Genomic DNA, 25,864 nt, shown 5'->3' on the forward strand with positions numbered 1-25,864 from the left:
TAAGTTAAGTCATTTTACAGAATATCCTCCAGCAGCTGGGCTCGGTAGCCCCTGTAATCCTAGCACTTTGGGAAGCAAAGGTGGGCAAATCACCTGAGGTCAGGAGTTCGAGACCAGCCTGGCCAACGTGGTGAAACCCCATCTCCACTAAAAATACAAAAATCAGCCAAGTGTGGTGGCGCATACCCGTAGTCCCAGCTACTCAGGAGGTCTGAAGCAGGAGAACTGCTTGAACCCAGGAGCGGAGGTTATAATGAGCCAGCACTGTGTCACTGCACTCCAGCTTGGGAGATAGAGCGAGACTCCGTCTCAAAAAAAAAAAAAAAGCCAAGTGCAACAGCTCACATCTGTAATCCCAACACTTTGGGAGGCCACAGCCTGGCCAACATGGCAAAAGCCTGTCTCTACCAAAAATACAAAAAATAACTGGGTGTGGTAGCAAATGCCTGTAATTTCAGCAACTTGGAAGGCTGAGGTGAGAGAATTGACTGAACCTGAGAGGTGGAGGATGCAGTGAGCCAAGACTGTGCCTCAGTACTACAGCCTGGGCAACAGAGCTCAAAAACTTTTACAAAACAAACAAAAAAAAAAACAGAGAGAGAGAGAGAAAAAGAGAGAGAGTATCCTTCAGCTTTAGTCTAGCCTTTAAATGACTATGATCCAAGTCAACAACGTGAATGCGATCTGATAAGAGACTCTGAGGTAGAAATACCCACTAAATCCAAATTCCTGACCCACAGAAGCTGTGAGACTATAAATGTTTATTGCAGTTTTAAGCCAGTCAATTTTAGGGTAATTTATTATGCTGTAATAGTTAACTAACACAGATTTACAGATTACTCCTGGGTATTTGTTACCAGGAGAGGGATGATCCCATACGATAAAATCTGAAAATGTAGGAGCTGCTTGGAATCAGGTAGTAGATGGAAGCTGATAGGGCTTGCAGGAGAATATCAGCAAAAGTTTGATAAGCAATGAAAAGACTGTCACTATAAATCTCATGGCCCTTAGGAGGCTGCTACTAAGGACTTTAACTTAAGTGAGAAAAAGGTGACTGAAAATTGGAAGAATCTGAATACTTCATAATTAGTAACTGAAAGTTTAGGCACAACATTGCCTGTGGTAACATGAAAAATAGAAAATTTATTTAACAAATTGTATAATTTAACAAGGAGATTTCTGGGTATTCTGTATAAGATGCAGTCTAATTCCTCTTATTATTTATAGTGAAAAGTAGGAATACAGAGATAAGCTAATGAAAAGACTACTGATAAAAAACAAGACTTGCTGGTTTTAAAAATTCCCAGTGTCAGGCCGGGCACAGTGGCTCACACTTGTAATCCCAACACTTTGGGAGGCCGAGGCAGGTGGATCACAGATAGCAAACAATGCTAAAATTAAAGAATGGCTCCCAGAGGAAGATAAAATCAAATAGCTGTATGAAGACTAAAACAAGAGTGTGGCTGTAAACTCCTTTGTTAAGACCTAAGAAAGACAGAAGTCAATACCTCAGATTATCTGAAACAGGGCTTTCAGAGATGTCAAGGTCATAAAAGACAATGAATGAGGACGTATTTCCAACTGGGAAATACTGAATAGACGTGACTGTTAAATGCAACTTGTGATCTTGGATTGGATCTTGGACTTGGAAGAGAAAAAAGTTTCCCCCTTTGGTATAGATGACATTAGGGGGTACAATTTGAATATGATCTGTAGATTAGATAATAATCTGTAACAATATTAATTTATTGATTTTGATCATTGTGCTGTAATTATTTAGGAAACTCCCCTTTTAATTAAAACTATACAGTACAGTTCTTGGCCTAAACAGGCATTGTATTTGCAATTTACCCTGCAATGGTTCAGAAAGATTCTACAGAGAAAGTAGAGAGTCAGTAAAGGAGGGTAGAGGGAAGGACATGCTAACATTAATATGATAAAACGTTAACATTTTTGGAATGAGTGAGTGGTACAGCATTATTATTTGTAGTGTTTTTGCAACCATAAGTTTGAAATTATTGAAAAACCAAAGGTTAAAAAAAAATTTAATCCTGCTGGCTGCCTGGCTCAATGCCCAAGGATGAAGTCTAAAACTGTAACTGCTTATAAATTCTTCATCAACTGGACCCTTCTTCGTCTCAACTTAAACGTACTCTTCAGTCTCACCCAACACACCATTACATTCTAAACTGATATTCCTGAAAAGACCTGTCCTCTGAACACAAAATTCTTAAAGGAAAGTACACAAAAAGGACAGAAATACCAGGTAACTCTCAATGCTAAAAAAAACTTTTGCAAAGATATAATGTTTACATGTTTAGTCTCCCTTTCTGCATACATGTACCTGTTTCCCCTTCAGCTTCTTTGCCACGTAAACATAAGAATCATAGACTTGAGGGGTGGCACACACGTGCCATTTCTAGTCATTTTCAAAGTGCCTTGCACTGATTCTCACGGGCCTGGCCACCAGCCCTCCCTCTGCCCTGGATTGGTAGCTTACATTGATCTTGATGAAACAGCAACTGATGCTCTCAGGGAATTTAACAAAGAAGGACTTCTGTCTGTACTACAGCAGTTCAGGGAAAGTGACTTACCACATGTTCAGGACAAAAGTGTATTTTTATGTGGAGTTATGAAACTTACAGGCAGAGAGAAACAGGGGAGCAAAGTTTAAGTGTCCACAAAGCGACCTGATGAAGCAAGTATCAAGGTCTTATTTGAGAGAAGTGGTAATACTCTGGATGTAACCACAGGACAGAGGAAGCATGGTAGGCCTTCTCCACCAAACAGTGTGTAGTCTGGTGTGCAACCTGGAATTGGAACAGAGGTGTTTGTAGGTAAAATGCAAAGAGATTTATATGAGGATGAGTTAGTGCTCCTTTTTGAGAAGGCCAGTCCCATGTGGGATCTACGTCTTAGGATAGATCCACTGTCTGGTCACAAAAAAGGATATGCATTTATCACCTTCTGTGGAAAGGAAGCTACAGAGGAAGCTTTAAAACTGTGACAGCTATGAAATTCACCCTGGTAAACAACTGGGAGTGTGCATTTCTTTGGCAAACAACAGAATTTTTGTTGGATCCATTCCAAAGAATAAGACTAAAGAAAATATTCTGAAAGAATGTGTAAAGTCACAGAGGGTTTGGTGGATGTTATTCTCTATCATCAACCTGATGACAAAAAGAAGAAATGGGGGTTCTGTTTCCTTGAATGTGAAAAACACAAGTCAGCAGCACAGGCCAGATGCCAGCTGATGAGTGGAAAAGTAAAAGTATGGAGAAATGTAGTTACAGTTGAATGGGTTTACCCTGTGAAGAACCAGATCCAGAAATTATGGGCAAGGTAAAACTTTTGTTTGTGAGAAACTTGGGCACAGAAGAAATACTAGGTAAATCATTTTCTGAATTTGGAAAACTCGAAAGAGTAAAGAAGTTGAAAGATCATGCATTTGTTCATTTTGAAGACAGAGGAGCAGCTGTTAAGGCTATGGATGAAACGAATGGTAAAGAAATAGAAGGGGAAGAACTTGAAATAATCTTAGCCAAGCCACCAGACAAGAAAAGGAAAGAGCATCAAGCTACTAAACAAGCCTCCAAAAGCACTGCATATGAAGATTATTATTAGCACCCTCCTCCTCGCATGCTGTCTCCAATTAAAGGTCAGGGTTGTGGTAAGGGAAGAGATGGATATGGCTCCCTCCCGATTACTATGGCATGAAGATTACTATGGTTATAATTATCACAACTACCATGGAGGCTATGAAGATCCCTACTTGGCTACAGAGGAAGAAGAGGAGGAAAGGGAGGGCAAGGTATTCCATCACCACCAAGGGGGTGGGGAGCACCACCTCCAAGAGGTAGAGCTGGCTATTCACAGAGTGGGGCACCTTTCGGACCACCAAGAGACTCCAGGGATGCCAGAGGGGGTCCTGCACAACAGCAGAGAGGCCATGGCTCCTGTGGATTTTGGGACAATCGTGGGGGCAATGTAGGAGGCAAGAGAAAGGCAAATGGTTATAACCAACCCAATTCTAAGTGTCATCAGACCAACAACCAACAGGACTGGGGTTCCTAACCGATTGTTCAGCAGCCACTTCAGCAAAGTGGTGACTATTCGGTAACTATGGTTATAATAATGACAACCAGGAATTTTATCAGGATACTTATGGGCAACAGTGGAAGTAGACAAGTAAGGGCTTGAAAATGATACTGGCAAGATACAACTGACTGGCTCTAGATGTACATTCTTAAAAAAAAAAAAAAAAATTGCCTTACTGTTTCACCTTTAAGCAGCAATTTGCTGCCATTTGAATTGGGCTGAAGAAATCACTACTGTGTATATACTCAAGGCTTTTTATTTTTCCTCTTTTCATAAATGCTCTTGGACATTATTGAGCTGACAGAGTTCCCTTATTCTGGGGATTACGTTTTTATCGTTTCAGGATTCATTCTAGCTTCAAAACAAGCTGGGCACACTGCTGAATCATGATTTTGCAGAACCTTTAGCTTTGGAGAGTTTCAATTTTTCTGGATTTGAGACAAATTATATAGGAGTATGGAGTATGCTGTAAATAAAAATACAAGCTAGTGCTATGTCTTAGTAGTCTGAAGAAATTAAAGCAAACAAATTTAAGTTTTCTTGTATTGAAAATAACCTATGACTGCATTTTTTTGATTCTTAGAAGTAGGTTAACTGTGTTTTTAAATTGTTACAACTTCACACCTTTTTGAAATTTGTCCGATAAAATTTCTTTGGCTTAAATGTCAAAAGCCAGGACAATTTGTTCTTTGATGTAATTTTATCTCCAATTTCTTGTTCGTGTAAGATTTTGATAAAACTAAAAAATCTATTCAAAAAAAAAAAAACATAGGTTAAAAGTCAACATAATTCCATTTTCTTATAACACTATAAGTTACTGCAAATCATTGATCAACAAGTCTTGTAAACTCTCCATGAAAACACAGCTTCACAACTCTTAGAAGGTATTTTTTATGTTTTCAGATTGGATGGAGTAGAAGTGAGGATGGTGCTTTTAAAACTTTCTAACAAGTATAAAAACAATTAGAAAAAAAAATGAATAGAGTCCTTTGAAGACAGCAATGACTTCCTTATTAAAGATCATTTCTGAGGGCCGGGCGCGGTGGCTCAAGCCTGTAATCCCAGCACTTTGGGAGGCCAAGGCGGGTGGATCACGAGGTCAAGAGATCGAGACCATCCCGGTCAACATGGTGAAACCCCGTCTCTCCTAAAACTACAAAAAATTAGCTGGGCATGGTGGTGCGTGCCTGTAATCCCAGCTACTCAGGAGGCTGAGGCAGGAGAATTGCCTGAACCCAGGAGGCAGAGGTTGCGGTGAGCCAAGATCACGCCATTGCACTCCAGCCTGGGTAACAAGAGCGAAACTCCATCTCAAAAAAAAAAAAGATCATTTCTGTCCGGGGATGGTGGCTCGCCTGTAATCCCAGCACTTTGAGAGACCGAGGCAGGTGGATCACAAGGTCAGGAGTTCAAGATCAACCTGGCCAAGATGATGAAACCCCGTCTCTACTAAAAACACAAACACAAAAAAATTAGCCGGGCAAGGTGGCAAGCGCCTATAATCCCAGCTACTCAGGAGGCTGAGGCAGGTGAATCACTTGAATGTGGGTGTGGAAGTTACAGTGAGCCAAGATCACACCACTGCACTCCAGCCTGGGTGACACAGTGAGACTCCATCTCAAAGAAAAAAAAAAGATCATTCCTAGTGATTTTGTCTACAGTCAAATAAACTATTCATTCTATATACCACTTGTATTACTGAAGGAAAATAAAATTGTTTTACAGTTGTGACACGTGTGTGTGTGTGTGTGTGTGTGTGTGTGTGTGTGTGTGTGTGTGTGTGTTATGTATGTGTTTGATCTCTACCCCCAGTTTCTGGCACAGAACTTCTCAAAACCCTTTTGACGTCCTGAGTGATGGGGTGATAAGAGCATTTTTTGTTATAATATTTGGTCTTATTCTCAGATTCCTGGCACAGAGCTTGTAAAACTCTTTGAATTTCCCTAGTGATCACAATAAGCCCCTTTCAACCATACTTCAGTTTACACTAATAAGGTAAATCTTGGAGGACAGAAGCTGGTCACCAGAGGAACCAACCATGTTATCAGAGATTTGGAACTTTAAGCCCTACCCCTGTACCTCTGTGAAGGATGAAGGACTAGAGGCTGAATTCAGTCACCAATGACCAATGATGTAATCAATTGTGCCTACATAATGAGAAATCTTCACAAAAAATCTTAACAATGAAGTTCCAAGAGCTTCCAGGTCAGTAACACAACGAGGTACTGGGTGGGTAGAGCACCTGGAGAGGGCATGGAAGCTCTACCTCCCTCACCCATAACTTGTCCTATGTGTCTCTTCCATCCAGCTATTCATGAGCTATATTCTTTATAATATACCAGTAATGATACTATTCTGGAGTTCTGTGAGCTATTGTAGCAAATTACCTTATTTAAGGAGAAGGTTGTGTAGAACCCCCAATTCATAACCAGTTGGTCAAAAGTACAGTTAACAATCTGGGACTTGCAACTGGCCTCTGAAGTGGGGGCAGTCTCGTGGGACCGAGTCCTTAGTCTGTGGGATCTGCACTAACTCGGGGTAAGGTCAGAACTGAATTGTAGGACACCCACTTGGTGTCCACAGATAATTGGGTGATTAATTGGTGTACAAAACAAAACCCCCGTTTGTTGTCAAAAGTGTAATTACAGAACAATAGTGTGTTTTCCTTTTACTAATCAACATTAACTGACATTAATAGGTATAACAAATATTAGAAGACATTCCACTTAAATAATTCACAATTTGAATTCTGACTGATTGAATTTAAGCCAGATAGACATGGCTTTAATTAATTTCAAATATATATTCTGGTTCCTTTTGAAACATATGTCAAATTTTGAATTTTTGTAGAAACTATCCCTTAATCAGCCTGGATGTGGTGGCTCACGCCTGTAATCCCAGTACTTTGGGAGGCCAAAGTGGGAGGATTGCTTCTGCACAGGAGTTAGAGACCAGCCTAGACAACATAGGGAGACCTTGTCTCTACAAATTTAAAAGAAAAAAGAATTGGCCAGAAATGGTTGCATATGCCTATACTCCCAGCTACTTATGAGGGTGATGTGGAAGAATCCCTTGAGCCCTGGAGATCAAGGCTGCAAGCGAGCTATGGTGGTGCCACTGCAATGCAGCCTGGGCAAAAGAGTGACACTTTATCTCAAAGAAAGAAAAGAAAAAGAAAAAGAGAAGATAAACAACAACAAAAGAAACAAGAAAGTTTGAGCAATCCCATTACTGGGTATATATCCAAAGGATTATAAATCGTTCTACTATAAGGACACATGCCCACAAATGTTCATTGTAGCATTGTTTACAATAGCAAAGGTCTGGAACCAACCCAAATGCCCATCGATGATAGACTGGACAGGGCAAATACGGCACATATACACCACGGAATATTATGCAGCCATCAAAAATAATGAGTTCATGTCCTTTGTAGGGACATGGATGAACCTGGAAACCATCATTCTCAGCTAACTGACACAAGAACAGAAAATCAAACACCGCATGTTCTCACTTACAGGTGGGTGTTGAACAATGAGAACACATGGACACAGGGAGAGGAGCATCACACACTGGAGTCTGTTGGGGGGAAATAGGGAGGGACAGCGAGGGGTGGGGAGTTGGGGAGAGATAGCATGGGGAGAAATGCCAGATATAGGTGAAGGGGAGGAAGGCAGCAAATCACGCTGCCATGTGTGTACTTATGCAACGATCTTGCATGTTCTTCACATGTACCCCAAAACCTAAAATAAAAAAAAAGAAGAAAGAAGAAAGAAAGTTTGGCCCGTCTCTCCTCCTTGCCCATGGGCAGTGTGTGGAGGGGTAGGGGTATTTCGAATCCCACTCAAACTTGCTGCCCCTGCTTTCTTCCTCATAGTGCCAGTGGGATGGGGGATGGGGGGGCAGTTCTCTGACATAATAGGCACCCTTCAACTCACCTCTTTTTGAAAAATTAAATTCTTGGCCGGCACCTGTAATCCCAGCACTTTGGGAGGCTGAGGTGGGTGGATCACAAGGTTAGGAGTTCAAGACAAGCCTCACTAACATGGCAAAACCCCTTCTTTACTAAAAATATAAAACTTAGCTGGGCACAGTGGTAAGTATCTGTAATCCCAGCTCCTTGGGAGGCTGAGGCAGAATTGCTTGAACCCAGGAGGCAGAGGCTGCAGTGAACTGGGATTGTGCCACTGCACTCCAGCCTGGACAACAGAGTAAGACCCTGTCTCAAAAAAAATAAATAGAATTCTTGGGAAGGTGTGGTGGCTCACACCTGTAATCCCAGTACTTTGGAGGTCAAGGTAGATGGATCACCTGAGGTCAGGAGTTCGAGACCAGCCTGGCCAATATGGTGAAACCCCGTCTCTACTAAAAATAAAAAAAATTAGCCAGGCGTGGTGGCAAGTACCTGTAATCCCAGCCACTAAGGAGGCTGAGGCAGGAGAATCACTTGAATCCAAAAGGTGGAGGCTGCAGCGAGCAGAGATCTCACCATTGCACTCCAGCCTGGACGACAAGAGCAAGACCCCGTATAAAAAAAAAAAAAAAAAAATCAAATTCTTAAAATTGTAAATTAAGGAAAACAGGTGCCAGAATGAAGGCAGGTAAAAGAATTGAGAGAGAAAGTGATTCAATGCATGTCTTATGAACACTGCCACCAAAATTTAGCTCATAATATACAATACAGATAACTCCTGAACTTGCAGTGCAGCTACTCCTAATAAATCCATCATAACTTAGAAATATCCTGTTAAAAATGTGTTTTCAACTTACAATATTTTCAACCTCCAAAAAGTTTATCCTGACATAACTCCATGGCAAATTGAGAAACACAATAAACGCATATTGTTTTCATACCACTGTAAAGTCTAAAAATTATTATTTGAACCATCTCAAGTTGGGAACTATTTTAAAAATACTAATGTCTGACTAGATAATGAGCATTACCTTTCAATGCAATAATAAAAATATGCTGGGCATATTTTCAAGACAACTGTAATAAACATAAAAATCTTTTTAGCAGCAATACCTACCTGTTCCGCTAGAAAAAAAAAAAATCTTAAAAGAGGTAAGGAGGAAAGGAGAAAAAGATAGTCTGTAACACTCAATCTTATAGTATCACTTATAATGACCCCATATTTTTAAAGTCCTTTCCCAAATAGTCCCAAGCCAAGCAAGCATGTCTAACAATGAACTTATAGTGTGTTTACTTCATTTACAGTGTGCTTACTTTATAATCAGTAAACCTCGGCTATTATCTAAATGTAAAAATGGATTCAAGTTTCACAGCAAAAAAATCAAGTTACATTAAACTTATATATGCCAAAAGCAAAATCCAAATAGTATTTACATACTTCTAAGTGTTAAAGCTAAACAAGTTTGACTAAATACAATGTTTTTCAATTTAGCATTCACTCAACCACCACCAGAAAATTCTTTTTTTAAAAAAAGAAAGAAGGAGAGAAAGAAAGAAAGAAAGGGGAAAAAAAAAAAAGAATGAAGGAGAGGAACAAAGAGGAAGAGGGAGAGAGAATGGGGTGTTGCTTTATTGCCTGGGCTAGAATGCAGTCTAAAAACGGGTATGCCAATAATTGTGCTTAATAATGGAGACATGAAAAAATGAGGGAAGAAAATAACAAGCAGCCAACCAATATTTCATTTAAACCTGTAAGTAGGTGTGATGTGGTACTGATAAGAGCGTATATTTTGTGTATTTAAAGTGAAGAGTTCTATAAATGTTTATTAAGTTTACTTGTTCCAGATCTGAGTTCAAGTCCTGGATATCCTTGTTAATTTTCTGTCTCGTTGATCTGTCTAATATTGATGTTGGAGTCTCCCACTATTATTGTGTGGGAGTCTAAGTCTCTTTATAAGTCTTATGTATCTGGGTGTTCCTATATTGGGTGCGTATATATTTAGGATCGTTAGCTCCTCTCGTTGCATTGATCCTTTTATCATTATGTAATGTCCTTCTTTGCCTCTTTTGATCTTTGTTGCTTTAAAGTCTATTTTATCAGAGGCAAGAATTGCAACTTCTGCTTTTTATTTATTTTTGCTCTCCATTTGGTTGGTAAATCTTTCTCCATCCTTTTGTTTTGAGTCTTTGTGTATCCTTGCATGTGAGAAGGGTCTGCATGTAGCATACCGATGGGTTTTGGCTGTGTCTTTTGATTGGGGGATTTTGTCAACTTAAAAAAATTATTAAAATACAAAATCTAATTCATTCCCAGAGCAAAAAAAAGATTTCTACATGTAGTCATCAGCACTATATTGATTCAGGATCACACCATATTTAATAACTGCCCTTCAAATAAAACATGACAGGCCATATACTAAAATAAATATGATTATATAGTAAGCAATTTTTAAACAAGATAATATACATAAAATGGCAGAACACAATAATAGTGGGGCATCCCTCTTCACAATTTATAATGAGCCCTGTGTAAGAATCCTTAGTTGGTGGCTTAAAAAGCTTAAATAAAATCTCATGGTGCTTATTACTAAAGCTGTTAATTAAACCAACCCTGCTATTTTTTTTTATCAGCAATCTAATCAACAATAAACAAGACAGGCTTCTATTACTGTCACTTTATAACAAAACCATCTCAAAAAGAAATCGAGATATATATATGTTTACTTGCTGCTTGAGATCTAAATAGATCTCAAGGCATGGTGGCTCATGCCTGTAATCCCAGCACTTTGGGAGGCCAAGGTGGGTGGATCACCCGAGGCCAGGAGCTCAAGACCAGCCTGGCCAACATAGTGAAACCCTGTCTCTACTAAAAATACAAAACAATTAGCCAGGCATGATGGCATAGGCCTGTAATCCCAGCTACTAGGAAGGCTGATGCACAAGAATCACTTGAACCTGGGGGGGCAGAGGTTGCAGTAACCCAAGATCATGCCGCTGCACTCCAGCATGGGTGAAAGGGAGATTGTGTCTCTAAATAAATAAATGCCTAACAACTGCCCTAAAGTTATAATTATTTCACTCATAATAGAGAATTTACTCTCAAAACTACTTAAGTTTTTTAAGTGTTTACCTTGAAAAAAAGTACAAACAAATTCAAACCAAAAAAAAATTTTGTTTCCTTCTGAGTTGGGAGTCTTGGCTCAGTCGCCCAGGCTGGAATGCAGATCTCGGCTCACTGCAATCTCCACCTCCTGGGTTCAAGTGATGCTCCTGCCCGAACCTTCAAGTAGTTGGGATTACATGCACACACCACCACGCACAGATAATTTTTTTTTTTCTGTATTTTCAGTAGAGACAAAGTTTCACCATGTTGGCTGGGCTGGTCTCGAACTCCTGACCTCAGGTGATCCGCCCGCCTTGGCCTCCCAAAGTGCTGGGCTTACAGGCATGAGGCCGCCGTGCCAGGCCCAAAATGTTTTTAAACAATTATTTGTTGGCATTTACCAAATCATATTTACAAATATGAAAATGATACGTTATCTAAATTTTAAATACAGTCTACATAAATATTTCTAAAACCAGCATATACAGACTTTCTAAGAAAAATATTTTCCATTTGACAATGTCTTTTTTATTATCCTCACTTCCTTAAAAACAATTCATAATAGATTCTTTTTAAGAGACAGGGTTCTCACTCTGTCAACCAAGCTGGTGTGCAATGGCACAATCCCAGCACGCTGCAGCCTCCAATCAAGTAATTCTCTCACCTCAGCAACCTGGGTAGTTGGGACTACAGGTACCCACCACCGTGCTCAGTTAATGGCAATGTGTTCTGATTAAAGAACATATCAAAGAACAAATTAAGTATACATGATTTTTAGTTTATTAAAAAGTAATTATTCCCTATAAAGTAAGTAAAAATGTAAGCAGGAAAACAGGCAAGATAGAAGAAGACAGATTAGTATTTAGGCAAGCTTTTAGTGTTTTAATTAAAAGCCAAAATATTCTCAAACAAAAGATAAGACATTTAGCCACTAGAAAAAAAATTAATAAGCCATTAGCACCACTGAAAAGGAAAAAATAGCCAATAACATACAGAACTTCAAAACTGTTCTATTATAAAGGAAAAAGTTGATAATTACTTACAGGCAAAGTAATCAGTTAATAATATCTAGCAACTAACTACTACTGCTGAAGTCACCTAAAGATTTCACAAGATGACCACAGTAACACATGCAAGAAATTGCTCTCATGCTTTCAATGAAACTATAATTTAAATTTTCAGTTGCAATGGGTAAAACCATATTCACAAATATGGCATTATTTTTAAACCTATCCTTTCATTAAATGAATACTCTTTTTTAGCCAAAATTTTTCTATATTTCAATGTCTCCATTTAACTACCAAGAATGTAATTTTATCTAAAAAGGCAAAAAAAAAATTCTATTAAGCAGATGTGCTACAAATTTAGCAACAACAAATCCACTTACTTTTTTCTCCTTCTCATGATGTTTATCCTGAGAGTGAGAGGAAGAATCACTTAAACTTTGATCATATGACCTATTAGATCCCCGTTTGCTCTTTTTCTAAAAAAGAAAATATATATACATATATGTATATGTATATAAAACTTTTTATAAGAATCTTTTTATTAGGCTTAAATCAATTCAACTTTGAAGTATTTTTAATGCCTACTGAAACTTTTAAAAGTCTATTTCAATCTATATAATCCAGTTTAGACACCATTGATATTATCTATTGCATTATAAAAGAAAATCTAAACATTAATGCCATATTTTTTGTAAATTAATTAAAATATGTGAAAATAGATTACCTATTTTCAAATAAGCTACTATATATTTTCAATATCAGCTTAAAAATAAAGTTTCAAACCAAAGAGAAAATGCCATATTAAAAAAGGGTGCCAAGACTAGAAGAATAGACAGGCAAATATTTGAAGTGTTACTTTATGCCTCTAGGAAAATAAGAAGCCTTTTAATCTTATACCTTCAGTATTAAGGTATACAGTTTTCTAAAAGTTTATCACTGCAGTTCAATAAGAAAAAAATTAATTCCTCCACATTATATTTGATAGAGCAAATAACAAAAAAATTTTTTTAATTAAAGGAAATGTCAGTATTAGACTCATGCATTTTCAAAGCATTACTAAAAGGCATCACACATTTCTATTTAAACACTTGTACCATTGCATAATTAAGTACGAAGGTGAGAGTTATTCGAGGTGTTTAAAAGTTGGTGGTACCATATCTAATTGCTGTAAACTAGATAAAAATGACTATTAAAAAGTTCAAATTCCATGCAAATGTAGTTTATACAATCTTATTAAATCATTAAACATTTTTCCCAACTACCAAATGGGATAACATCATGTTTATAATTAGCAATAAGAAAATTCTATTTGCACAACAAACTTCAAAATCCATTTTTTATTATGTTATTTATATCATCTCTTATTTAGAAAATGAAGATTTCAATTATGCTTATTACACCAAGAAAAATTTTCAATTTTATAGTCTCAAAATTTTTGTTGGTCATGAAAATAAATCAAAGTTTTCGGCATCAAAGGATATATAGATACATACTCTTAAGTAATTCATATATAAGAACCAGAATACTGGAGGCCTGAGCTCCCCATTTCATAAGACAAGGGCCCCTCATAGTATTTATTTTAAAAAGAAATCGCCCCATTCACAAGGGAAAGATAATAATTCTAAAATCAGGCAATAAAAGAAAAATAAAGAACCCTTAAACTTTCAGTGCATGAATATCTACAATTAAAAAAGAATGAAAAATAGACACTTGGGACATCAAAGACATACTAATCCTTCAAAGGAACAAGGACACAAACATGTAACAGCCAATCAAATGCTACTAACTCAATCAACATGATCCTGTGGGACAGCAAACATTAACCAAATCTAAAGAATTACCAAAGCTGCATTTAAATATATTTTTCTGAAGGTCTTTAAGCAAGTTACAAAACACGCTTATTTCAGTTTTGCTACTTCCCAGTAAATAAAAATGAAAATAAATAAATAATGGGCAATAGTAATTAAGCAGAAAGATGAGAAACAAAGTGATAATCACAAAATGTATAATCGGTGCCAAAAATCAAATTAACTAAATGTATACCAACCTTCACTATCAGTATTAATAATTATACATACATACATATATACACACCACACACACACACACATTTTATATATGTATACACACACACACACACACACACACACACACACATTTTGGACACAAAGTTTCGTTCTTGTTGCCCAGGCTGGAGTGCAATGGTGCAATCTCAGCTCTCCACAACCTCCGCCTCCAGGGTTCAAGCAATTCTCCTGCCTCAGCCTCCTGAGTAGCCGGGATTACAGGCGTGAGCCACTGTGCCCAGCCTAATATTTATTCTAAATGAGAGTACTTTAGAATATTCACCTTTACAAATAATTTGAAGCAAGGCAAAATCTTTTAAAATTACTATTAATAGATCTTTTTACTTCCAATAAAGAACACGCTAAACTAACAATCTCAAGCCAAAAACTGAAGGAAAAAGGAATTATTATATGCTTTTTCTTAATATTGTCTTTCTATTGTCAAGACTAATCATTATCATCTCATTGAATCCAAGACAAATTCTTACCAGCTTACTAAAATGGTATTTACAGTAGCCACAGTATTGGACATTATCGGCACCATTACCTTCTTCTTCACAAAGCAGTCCGGCAAACTGAGCACTGAAAATAAAAGGCAAGTATATTTATTGATATACTAAAACCACAGCACCTGTATATATAAGCAAATAAAATTTACTTCCAATCATTCATACTCCAAGAAAATATATCTCCTAAGAAAAAAATGGGAAAATTAAAAAGCTTTATTCTACCTGTGACCAAATATATTTCACCCCAAGCTGCAACTGATCTTTTTTTAAAGTTATATTTATGGCTTAAAACAAACTCTTCATGCATCTCTATTAGGATGAAGATGTATACTTGGTTTTATGTCACCAAATAGATACTAAATTTAAGATACATTCTCTTCCCCTCAACCTCTCCCCATCAGTTCACACTTTATTCTATTGTTTCAATCTGTCACAGGTACAAATGGAAAGGCCATGCCTCTAAAAGGCTAAAGTAACGGTATTTAGCCCATGGATGCAGATTACATAGCCTTACAAGGAAAACATGCATTCACTCAAGATGAAATCTGCAACTCTAAGTGCTTTAAGTCACAGCACAATGAGCAAGATAACCATAAATTGTGTTTTTCAGTCAAAAGCAATGGAAGAAATGAAAATGAAACCTAAAGTTACAATTTTTTTTTTTAAAGACACGGTTTCATTCTGTCACCCAGGCTGGAGTGCAGTGGTGCAATGAAAGCTCACTGAAGCCTTCACCTCTTGGGCTCTGGCAATCCTCCCACCTCAGCCTCCCAAATAGCTGGGACTACAGGAGTACATCATCACACCTGGCTAATTTTGTTTTTAGTAGAGATAAGGTGTCTTCCTATGTTGCCCAGGCTGCTTTTTAACTCCTGGGCTCAAGCAATCCTCCCACCTTGACCTCCTTAAGTGCTGGGATTACAGGCATAGCCCCCCTGCACCCAGCTATTATTCATTTTTATTTTTATTTTTTATTTTTTGAGTCCCATTCTGTTGCCCAGGCTGGAGTACAGTATGCAATCTCAGCTCACTGCAACCTCAGCCTCCAGGGCTCAAGTGATTCTCCCACAGCCTCCAGAGTGGCTGGGAATACAGGTGCACTCTACCACGCCTGGCTCATTTTTTTGAATTTTTAGTAAAGATGAGGTTTCACCATGTTGCCCAGGGTGGTGATTTTGAACTCCGGAGCTCAGGCGGTCCGCCCACCTCTGCCTCCCAAAGTGCTAGCATTATAGGCATGAGCCACTGCGCCCGGCATATTCATTTTTAAGAACTTTGTAATCATCATCTTTTCAATTTGACCTTTCACACTTTTAACATTCCAAAATTATATTAGTATACAGATCTCATATCCCAAAAACTACTTTCATCTTTGAGAAATTTGGTACAGCCATTACGAGAATTTATAAAAGTCAAAAGCCATTTTCCATTTCACAATAGTAGTATAAAACAGATTTCATATAACCAAACACAAAAACTCAGGAAATGGGCGTGTACCTACACTTGGCAGTGAGGCATAGATTGATTCTTAAAATTAGTAAGTGCATAGATTATTCCCAAACTTTTTGTTTGGAACCCATACCTATTATATAAAATATATTGTTATAAATAATTTTTGATCCTGTGGCTGAAAGAATATCCTTTTTTTTTTTTTTTTTTTGGAGACAGAGTCTAGCTCTGTCACCCCGGCTGGAGTGCAGTGGCGCAATCTCGGCTCATTGCAACCTCCACCTCCCAAGTTCAAACAATTCTCTTGCTTCAGCTTCCCGAGTAGCTGGGATTACAGTCATGCACCACCACATCCAGCTAACTTTTGTGCTTTCAGTATAGACAGGGTTTCGCCATGTCGACCAGGCTGGTCTGGAATGCCTGAACACAGGTGATCCACGCGACTCAGCCTCCTAAGGTGCTGGGATTACAGGTATGAGTCCCTGCACCTGGCCTGAAAGAATAGCTTAAATAAATTTTTGAGAAGTCGCAATTTTAATATTGAGAATGACAGTGGTCACACTACTTCTCACTTGAGACACAGAAGGTACAGAGGTACTATCATTCATTGAATCCTCACTAATATTTCAGACACTACACTAAATTTACCTAGATTAGCTCACTTAATCATAATAACAAATCAAAGAGTAAGCAATCACTACCAAAATGTTAAACAAGATGAAACTGAAGCTTATAGAGAATAGAACATCAGAACCAGGGTCCACTTATTGCAAAGTTACCCTAGTAAATACATTCAGTTATAAGAATTATCTTGTTACAAAGAAGTAAATGTGCACCTAGAAAGTATCCCAATAAAATTTACCACAATTAATGTTTGAGTATCCTCTTTAATTTATGATTGTTATGCAAGGCATTTGCCAAGTTCAGTTCTATGCAACAATGGAAACATCCTTACCATGTTACATGGAAAGCCTGTCGACATCCATGTTTATTACATGTCATGCAAGCACCAGTGGCTGCTTTGCTTTCTCTTCCTTGTTCATCACAAATGTAGCAAGTCTTGGGGTTAAAAAAACAAAAATAAAACAAAAATCAGACATGTTCTTAACATGAATCAGAATTATATAGTTATCTTCAGAAATGAAGATCAACTAACCTACCTTAACTGAAAATATGAATTCATTTTTGGACAATAATCTAATTTTTGCAAATAATACAAACAGGAAAATAGAAACAAAGACATACAAATAGTCCTATTAAAAAATTCACTAAGGCATTATCTTCATCAGTTTCAAAAACTCTGCAAGATAGGAAGACTCTTCCCAGGCACTCAGGCCAGGGAGCCACAACACAATCTACCATACTTTTTCTTCCTAACACCTTATCATCAAAGCTGATTCTTGTAACAAGGATGTAAAATCAATATTTATCTTTCCCCTATGCAGGGAATAATCATATCTAAGAGAGTTTGAAACATGGCGTTGGAACCTAAGAGACAAAGAACAGCCCCCCCATGAAGGAGCAAGGTTTAGGTCATTCATTTCACCTGTCTGTGAGGAATTCTATACGGGTAGACTGTCATTCATCCCCACCAAGCTGACATGTGTAGGCTATGGAAGAAGATACTTCAGCTAACTAGGTCAGAAATGCCCAAGAGATACAAAGCCAATGAACACCTCCAGAAATTTCGACTGACATCTTCCATTTCCCAGGTGCAAATAACTAACAGGCAATACAAACTTCTTACAGCTCAAAAATCATGGTCATGTGACAAAAGACTGACTTGCAAAAATGATAATCTGTAAGTGTCAGTGTATAATGAATAAAATCAGCAGACTGCAAGCTGAGGATACAAAAAGTTATATCTAACTACATATGATGAAGTGATACATGTCAAAAAAGAAACTAATTTATATAAAACAATAAAGTATAACCTAGCCCAACTTCAACATGACCACATGGTTTCATTCACTCTGCACTGTGGTGCCAAATAACAACCATGCAACATTATTTACAAGGACACAGTTTAAAAAAAAAAAAAAAACTTAATTAAATAACTAGGTACATGATTTCAACTCCTCCATTGAAAAACCAGGATTCAGACTCAACTGAATTACAAACATCATTTTACACCTCTAAAAAGCAAAATCCTAAATAACAACAAAACCTATCTAGACACAGTGAATAAAAGCATTTCTAAGTACCAGTTACAATGAAAGAATTTAGCTTGCATTTTTGCCTACAAATGAGCAAAAAAAAAAAAAAAAATCTGAAAACAGAGCACACTGAAACAATAACATTCTATATGGCAAAAATCAGAGAAAATGTGAAAAAGAGGCGTATTTTCAGGTGCAGTGGCTCATAGACTCCCATTCTCACAACAAGCTAAGAATCCTGGGGCCCTATCATCCCTGTCCCAGCTTTTAGTAGAGTGGAAAGTTCCATATTAGGAGAAACAAACTGACAAAATAAGAAGCTGTCATATCCTTCCCTTCTCTCAGTACACTCTTATAAAGCAAGAGTCTCTCTTCAGAAGAGAATACTCATGCCATCACCAGTTCCAGAGCAGCGGGGCAGAGGGTATACACTTACAGGGACTTTAAGAACCAAAGAATTCTGCAGTTCTGCCTGAGAAGACAGACTCTGTTTTTAACAGGCTTAGAGTTCGTGCTTAAGGATGTTGTCAAAAATAATGGAGAATTGGCTGGGAGCAGTGGCTCATACCTGTAATCCCAGCACTTTGGGAGGCTGAGGTAGGCGGATCACCTAAGGTCAAGAGTTCAAGAACAACCTGACCAACATGGAGAAATCTCCTCTCTACTAAAAATACAAAAATTGGCAGGGCATGATGGCACACACCCAGCTACTCAAGAGGCTGAGGCAGGAGAATCGCTTGAACCCAGAGGTTGCAGTGAGCCGAGATTGTGCCACTGCACTCCAGCCTGGGCAAAAAGAGCAAAACTCCACCTCAAAAAAAAGAAAGAAAGAAGAAAGGAAAGAGGAAAAAGAAAAGAAAAGAAGAGAGAAGAGAAGAGAAGAGAAGAGAAGAGAAGAGAAGAGAAGAGAAGAGAAGAGAAGAGAAGAGAAGAGAAGAGACGAGACGAGAAAAAGAAAGAAAGAAAGGGAAAGAAAGAAAGGGAAAGCAAAAAGAAAGAAAAGAAAGGAAAGAAAGAAAGAGAGAATTCCACATTGTGTATGTGTGTCTCAAAACATCACACTGTACTCTGCAAACATATACAATTATGATTTGTCAAACAAAAATAAGAAAAAAAAAGAAAACTAACAGAGTACCTCAATTCTATTTTCCAGTATACTCACTACAATTTAAGTAAAGTCAGAGGAAAAAAAAAACTAAACAATGGAGACTTGTTAGCAATTAGGACAAGAATGATAGTTACAAGGAGAAACAATTACAACAGCTGAACAGCCAGAAGATTAACAGTGAACTAGAGAAAAAAAAAGAAGGACCCTCCTGGTATCACACTCATCCCTGGGGTTGTAGAATGTGCACATGAACTAGGTTGTACCCAATGGGAAGAAATTGTATCAGGATTTGTGACCAACTAAAAGCATTCCCCACGCCAAATACAAATGCAACAATCAATTAAGCTCAAGGGGCTATAGTACAACCTCTGATGAAAAACTGGCTGAAAAAGTAGGTACTCGGACCCAGAAGCAATTCCTAAAAAGTCAAACTTCAAAGTAAAATCACATTCAAACCCAGTGGTCAAAAAAACAAGCTCAACTGTACACCCTCTACAAAATGACTGGAAAATAACCTCTGATATCTTTGGAAAATATTCTCTAAACATACACCTCCAAAAGGAAGGGGTGAAAATGCAACTGGCTAAGGAGTTAAGTACAGTAAGTGATTTTTTTTTTTCTTTTCTTTTTTTGAGACAGAGTTTCGCTCTTGTTACCCAGGCTGGAGTGCAATGGCGCAATCTCGGCTCACCGCAACCTCCGCCTCCTGGGTTCAGGCAATTCTCCTGCCTTAGCCTCCCAAGGAGCTGGGACTACAGGCATGCGCCACCATGCCCAGCTAATTTTTGTATTTTTAGTAGAGACGGGGTTTCACCATGTTGACCAGGATGGTCTCAATCTCTTGACCTCGCGATCCACCCGCCTCGGCCTCCCAAAGCGCTGGGATTACAGGCGTGAGCCACCGCGCCCGGCCTACAGTAAGTGATTTACGTGGCCCCAAAGTATGGGAATCCTAGGAAATCAAGCTTAAAAAAATGGGGGACTGGTTGGGTAAGGTGGGTCCTACATTTGTTTGAGCAGGGCCATCTGATGTTGTACACCACTGAAAAAATAAACTTCAAAAAATCAGTCTGGCAAAGTGATTAAACAAATAAACGACTAAACAAAAACAGTAAGACACATAGGGAGAAGGAGAATCATTATCGGGGGGGGGGGCTATATTACCTAAATCAGGCCTTCAACAAAAAATTAAAAAATAAAACACACACACAGGAAAAAGGAGCAGGAAAAGAAACTGCCTTTGATTGTGCCCAGATGTTGGACTTAGGAGACAAAGACTTCAAACAATGTAACAAAGTAACAATGATAATACAATGAAACAGGATTGGGACAAAGCTATAATAAAGAATTAACACCTAGGCTGGGTAGGGTGGCTCACACCTATAATCCCAGCATTGTGGGAGGCTGAAGAGGCCAGATCACCTGAGGTGAGGGGTTCTAGACGTTTCTACCAAAAACACAAAAATTAGCTGCGCATGGTAGCATGCGGCTGTAGTCCCAGGTACTCCAGAGGCTGAGACAGGAGAATTACTTGAACCCAGGAGGCAGAGGTTGCAGTGAGCCAAGATCTTGCCACTGAACTCCAGACCAGGTGACAGAGCAAGGCTCCATCTCAAAATAAATTAATTAATTAAATTAAAAGAATTAACACTAGACAGTAACTCAAATAGGAAGAAATGAAGATACACCAAAATGGTAAATGGGAAAACACACACACATAAACTCTTAAAAGACATAAGATTTTATAAAGAAATAAGTTTAACAACATATTATTGAGTTTTTAACATATATAATGTTTATTATAACAGAAAAAGGGGAAGAGGGCAATAAAGCTTTACAGGAGAAAACTGCTTTCTGCAAGTCTTTTTGCTGGTGGAAAGTCCTGTCTCAGTATTGATGGCTTCTGACTCACTGAGATAGTGGTTATGGCACAATCTTCCTTTCTTTTCCTTCCTTCCTTTATTCCTCCACCCCTCCCCATAGTAAAGACAAGGTCTTGCTATGTTTGCCCAGGCTGGTCTCAAACTCCCGGCTTCAAGCAATCCTACTGTCTCCCAAACGGATGAGACTAAAAATGTGAACTACTATGCCCAGCCATTTTTTTAAATGACAATGAAGTTGACTACAACAATTGACTCTTCCTTTCATAAAATATTGCTCTGTAGCATGCACTGCTGTTTGATAGCATTTACCTACAGTAAAACTTTCTTAAAATTGCGGTCAATTCTCTCAAAGCTTGCTGATGCTTTATCAATTAAGCACATATTTTATATCCTTCATTGTCATTTCAACAATGTTTACAGCATCTTCACCAGAAATAGATTCCATCTCAAGAAACCACTTTCCTTGTTCATCTATGAGAAGATACTTATTAATTCAAATTTGACCATGAGATTGCAGCAATTCAGTCACATCTTCAGGCTCCACTTCTAATTCTAGCTCTCTTGTTATTGCCACTACATCTGCAGTTACCTCCTCCATCAAAGTCTTCAATCCCTCAGTCATCCATGAAGGAAAGAATCAACTTCTTTCAAACTCCGATTAATGTTGATATTTTGACCTCCTCCCATAAATCACAAATGTTCTTAATGCTACCTAGAATGTTGAATTCTTACCAGAAGATTTTCGATGTACTTTGCCCGGATCCATCAGAGGAATCACCCTCTATATAGCAGCCATAGCCTTTCGAAATGTATTTCTTAAATAGTACGACTTTTGTGTCGAATTGACCCCTAGATTCACAGACTGCCAGATGGATGTTGTGTTAGCGGGCATGAAAAGAACACTCATTTTCTTGTACATCTTCATCGGTGCTCCTAGGTGACTATGTGCATTGTCAAAGGGTCACTAATTGGCCTACATTCAATATGGTTTTGTCTTAGGGATTAGGGAGGCCTGAGGAGAGTAGAGTAGAAAGATATGAGGGAACAGCCAGCTGGTACAGCAGTCAGAACACATACATTTATTAACTTCACCTGATAGTAACATCAAAGGTCACTGATTATACATAACTGCAACAGATACAATAATGAAAATGTGTGAAATATTATATAAGAATTAACAAAAAGGGACATAGAGTCACTAAGTGAGTACATGCTATTGGAAAAATGAAACAGACTTGCTCGTTCCAGGGTTGCCACAAACCTTCAATTTGGTATAAAAGAAAAAAAAAAAAAANAAAAAAAAAAAAAAAAAAAAAGCAATTCCTGTGAAGCACAATAAAAAGGAGTCCAGTAAAATGAGATAAGCTTAAGAAAAAAAAAGATATGCTTATAAATCTTACTAAAATTAAGTACAGTCTAGCAAGTTAAGATAAAGATAGTAGGCCCTACAATAACCGCTAATAAAATAACCCAAGAAAAATCGTTTCAAAAATCATAGGCCAGGCGCGATGGCTCACGCTTGTATAATCCCAGCACTTTGGGAGGCCAAGACAGGCACCTGAGGTTGGGAGTTCGAGACCAGCCTGACCAACATGGAGAAACCCAGTCTCTAATTAAAAATACAAAATTACCCGAGTGTGCTGGTGCCTGTGATTCCAGCTACCCAGGAGGCTGAGGCAGAAGAATTGCTTGAACCTGGGAGGCGGAGGCTTCGGTGAGCCAAGATCATGCCACTGCTATCCAGCCTGAGCAAAAAGAGCAAAAATCCGTCTCAAAAAAACAAAAGCTGGGCGCAGTGGCTCACACCTGTAATCCCAACACTTTGGGAGGCCGAGGCAGGTGGATCACATGAGGTTAGGGGTTTGAGACCACCCTGACCAACATGGAGAAACCCTATCTCTACTAAAAATACAAAATTAGCCAGGTATGGTGGCGTATGCCCGTAATCCCAGCTACTCAGGAGGCTAAGGAAGGAGAATCGCTTAAACCCAGGAGGCAGAGGTTGCACTGAGCCGAGACTGGGCCATTGCACTCTAGCCTGGGCAACAAGAACGAAACTCGGTCTCAAAATCAAACAAAAAAAAAATTTATAAAGAGGACCAGGCCAGTGCGCCAAACACCTATAATTCCCAGCACTTCGGGACACTGAAACAGGAGGATAGCTTGAACCCAGGAGTTTGACACCAGCCTGGGCAACATAACCAGTCACTACAAAAAATTAAAAACTTAGGCAGTGTACCATGTGGCCTGATGATTTTTCCCAATTGTAAGCTAATGTAAGAGTTCTGAGCATGTTTAAGGTAGGCTAGGCTAAGCCAAGATGTTGCCTAGGCTGCAGAAAGTGGCGCAATAATCACGCACTAAAGCCTCAAACTTCTGGGCTCAAATAATCCTTCTGCCTTATCAGAGTATAAGCCCATCATAACTAAAGAAGCATCTGTACTTAAGATTAAAAAGGTAGTATTGAAAAAAAAACCACACACACACACAGCAACTAAGAAAGAAAAAAAAAAGGGCAGTCTGTCAACCCAGGACCAAGGGGTAAGGCCATGTCAATGGGCCTAGAGAACAGAATATCAAGCCACAGAGAACTATTTTCAACTCTCAAAGCTGAATGGAATTTGTCCTGCAGACTTACAAACCTGCTTTAAACCCCTTTTTTCCTTCCAACTTATCTCTTTTGGAAAGGGAATGCTTCTCCTCCACCTGTGCCACCACTGCATCTCAGAAATAAGTAACTTGTTTTCTAGGTATCAAAGGTTTAGAAATAGAATTTTTTTTAAGACAGAGTCTCACTCTTGCCACCCAGGCTGGAGTGCAATGGTGTAATCTCGGCTCACTGTAACCCCCGCGTCCCAGGTTCAAGCAATTCTCCTGCCTCAGCCTCCCGAGTAGCTGGGACTACAGGCGCACACTATCATGTCTGGCTAATTTTTATACTTTTAGTAGAGATAGGATTTCACCGTGTTGGCCAAGCTGGTCTCAAACTCCTGACCTCAGGTATCCTGCCCACCTTGGTCTCCCAAAGTGCTGAGATCACAGGTAGGAGTCACCATGCCCAGCAGAGACAGAAATTTTGCTTTAGGATTAACCAAAGTCTTACCCATTGCCAATTCAGATGATTCAGAAGATGAGATTTGAGACTTTCTAAGTTTATTATATTCAGGTAAGATGTGAGACTTACTTACAGAGTTTACATCAAAATGGATTAACACTTCTGGGGGATATTGGGATACAGCACATCTATTTTATATGTGGAAAAAAGATAAATTTTGGGGGCCACAAGGCAAACTGCTATGTGGTTGAATTGTGGTCCCCAAGAAATGTATGTGAAGTCCTTAACCCCCAGTTCTTAGAGTAACTTTATTTGGAAAAAGAATCATTGCGAATGTAATTATGATGAGGTCATGATGAAGTAGGGCAGGCCCCTAATCAAATATGACTGATCTCCTAATAAGAAGATGGCCATATGGAGACAGAGACAAAGGAAGAATGGAATGTGAAGACAGAAGAAATTAGGGGTGATTAAAAAAAAAAAAAACTGTCAACCATTGACACCCATCACCAGAAGCTAGGAGGCATGGAACAGATTTCCCTTAAGAGTTCTCAAAAGGATCCAACCCAGTTGATATCTTGATTTCAGACTTGTAGCCTGCCGAATTGTGAGAAGAAATTTTTGCTGCTTTAAGCCACCCAATTTGTGATATTTTGTTACAGCAGCCCTAGGAAACTACTACAGGGGGTGTATGAAAAATTGGCTATAAGCTGGTAATGTTTTAGAATTGGTTGATGAACGTATGCAGGGTATTTGTTGTATTGTTGTTTATTGTTTTATATATTTGACAATTTCAGAAATAAATTCTTAATAAACCAAAGAATGTTATAAGTAGAAAACATATTAACATTTTAAAAGCAGAAACAAAAATTAGAAAACACTAGAATAAAATTGGAAATAAGCCCCCAAAGCTGTTCTTTACATCAGGCATAAAAGAAACTGATCAAGGCCAGGACAGTGGCTCACGCCTGTAATCCCTGCACTTTCGGAGGCCAAGGTGGGCAAATCACCTTGGTCTTGAGATCAGGAGTTTGAGACCAGCCTGGCCAACATGGTGAAACCCCGTCTCTACTGAAAAAAAAAATTAGCTAAGCATGGTGGTTGACACCTATAATCCCAGCTACTCGGGAGAGAGGAGGCTGAGACAGAAGAATGGCTTGAACCCGGGAGGCAGAGGTTGCAGTGAGCCAGGATCGTACCATTGCACTCTAGCCTGGGCAACAGAGTGAGACTCCGTTCCCAGGCCCCCCCCCACCCCCCCAAAAAAAACTGGTCAAAAGTTCAGATAAAGGAAAAAACCCCATTTAAATGTTTATGTGAAGAAAACCATAATGGATTACATGGCACAAAAAGTTTCAAAAAATGAAAATCAATTTGTAAAATCAATCATCACAGTTATTTATATTCTCTTAAGAATGATCAGGCCGGGCGCGGTGGCTCATGCCTATAATCCCAGCACTTTGGGAGGCCGAGGCGGGTGGATCACGAGGTCAAGAGATCGAGACCATCCTGGTCAA

The 25,864-nt window shown here is 38.7% G+C and overlaps 1 protein-coding gene and 1 pseudogene across 16 annotated transcripts in view; one reads left to right on the top strand and one right to left on the bottom strand.

The window, feature by feature from the left end:
• MLLT10 (MLLT10 histone lysine methyltransferase DOT1L cofactor) overlaps positions 1-25,864 on the bottom strand; it is a 238,787-nt gene that overhangs the window by 114,788 nt on the left and 98,135 nt on the right. For 15 of the 16 annotated variants that reach the window (XR_005197307.1, XM_037732574.1, XM_037732570.1 and 12 more), the window contains 3 exons: positions 17,101-17,204; positions 14,676-14,769; positions 12,502-12,597 (listed from right to left, as the gene is read on the bottom strand). Coding sequence is in view for 14 of the 16 variants with exons in the window: in XM_037732574.1 (XP_037588502.1) it covers positions 12,502-12,597; positions 14,676-14,769; positions 17,101-17,204 (294 nt within the window). In the remaining 2 variants the exon portion in view is untranslated. The remainder of the gene's footprint in view (positions 1-12,501; positions 12,598-14,675; positions 14,770-17,100; positions 17,205-25,864) is intronic. The other variant, XM_037732573.1, reaches the window with a different exon arrangement.
• On the top strand, positions 511-5,233 carry LOC108291486 (annotated as a pseudogene).

The sequence above is a fragment of the Cebus imitator genome, unplaced genomic scaffold, assembly GCF_001604975.1.
Source record: "Cebus imitator isolate Cc_AM_T3 unplaced genomic scaffold, Cebus_imitator-1.0 Scaffold456, whole genome shotgun sequence".
Taxonomy (NCBI): Eukaryota; Metazoa; Chordata; class Mammalia; order Primates; family Cebidae; genus Cebus; species Cebus imitator.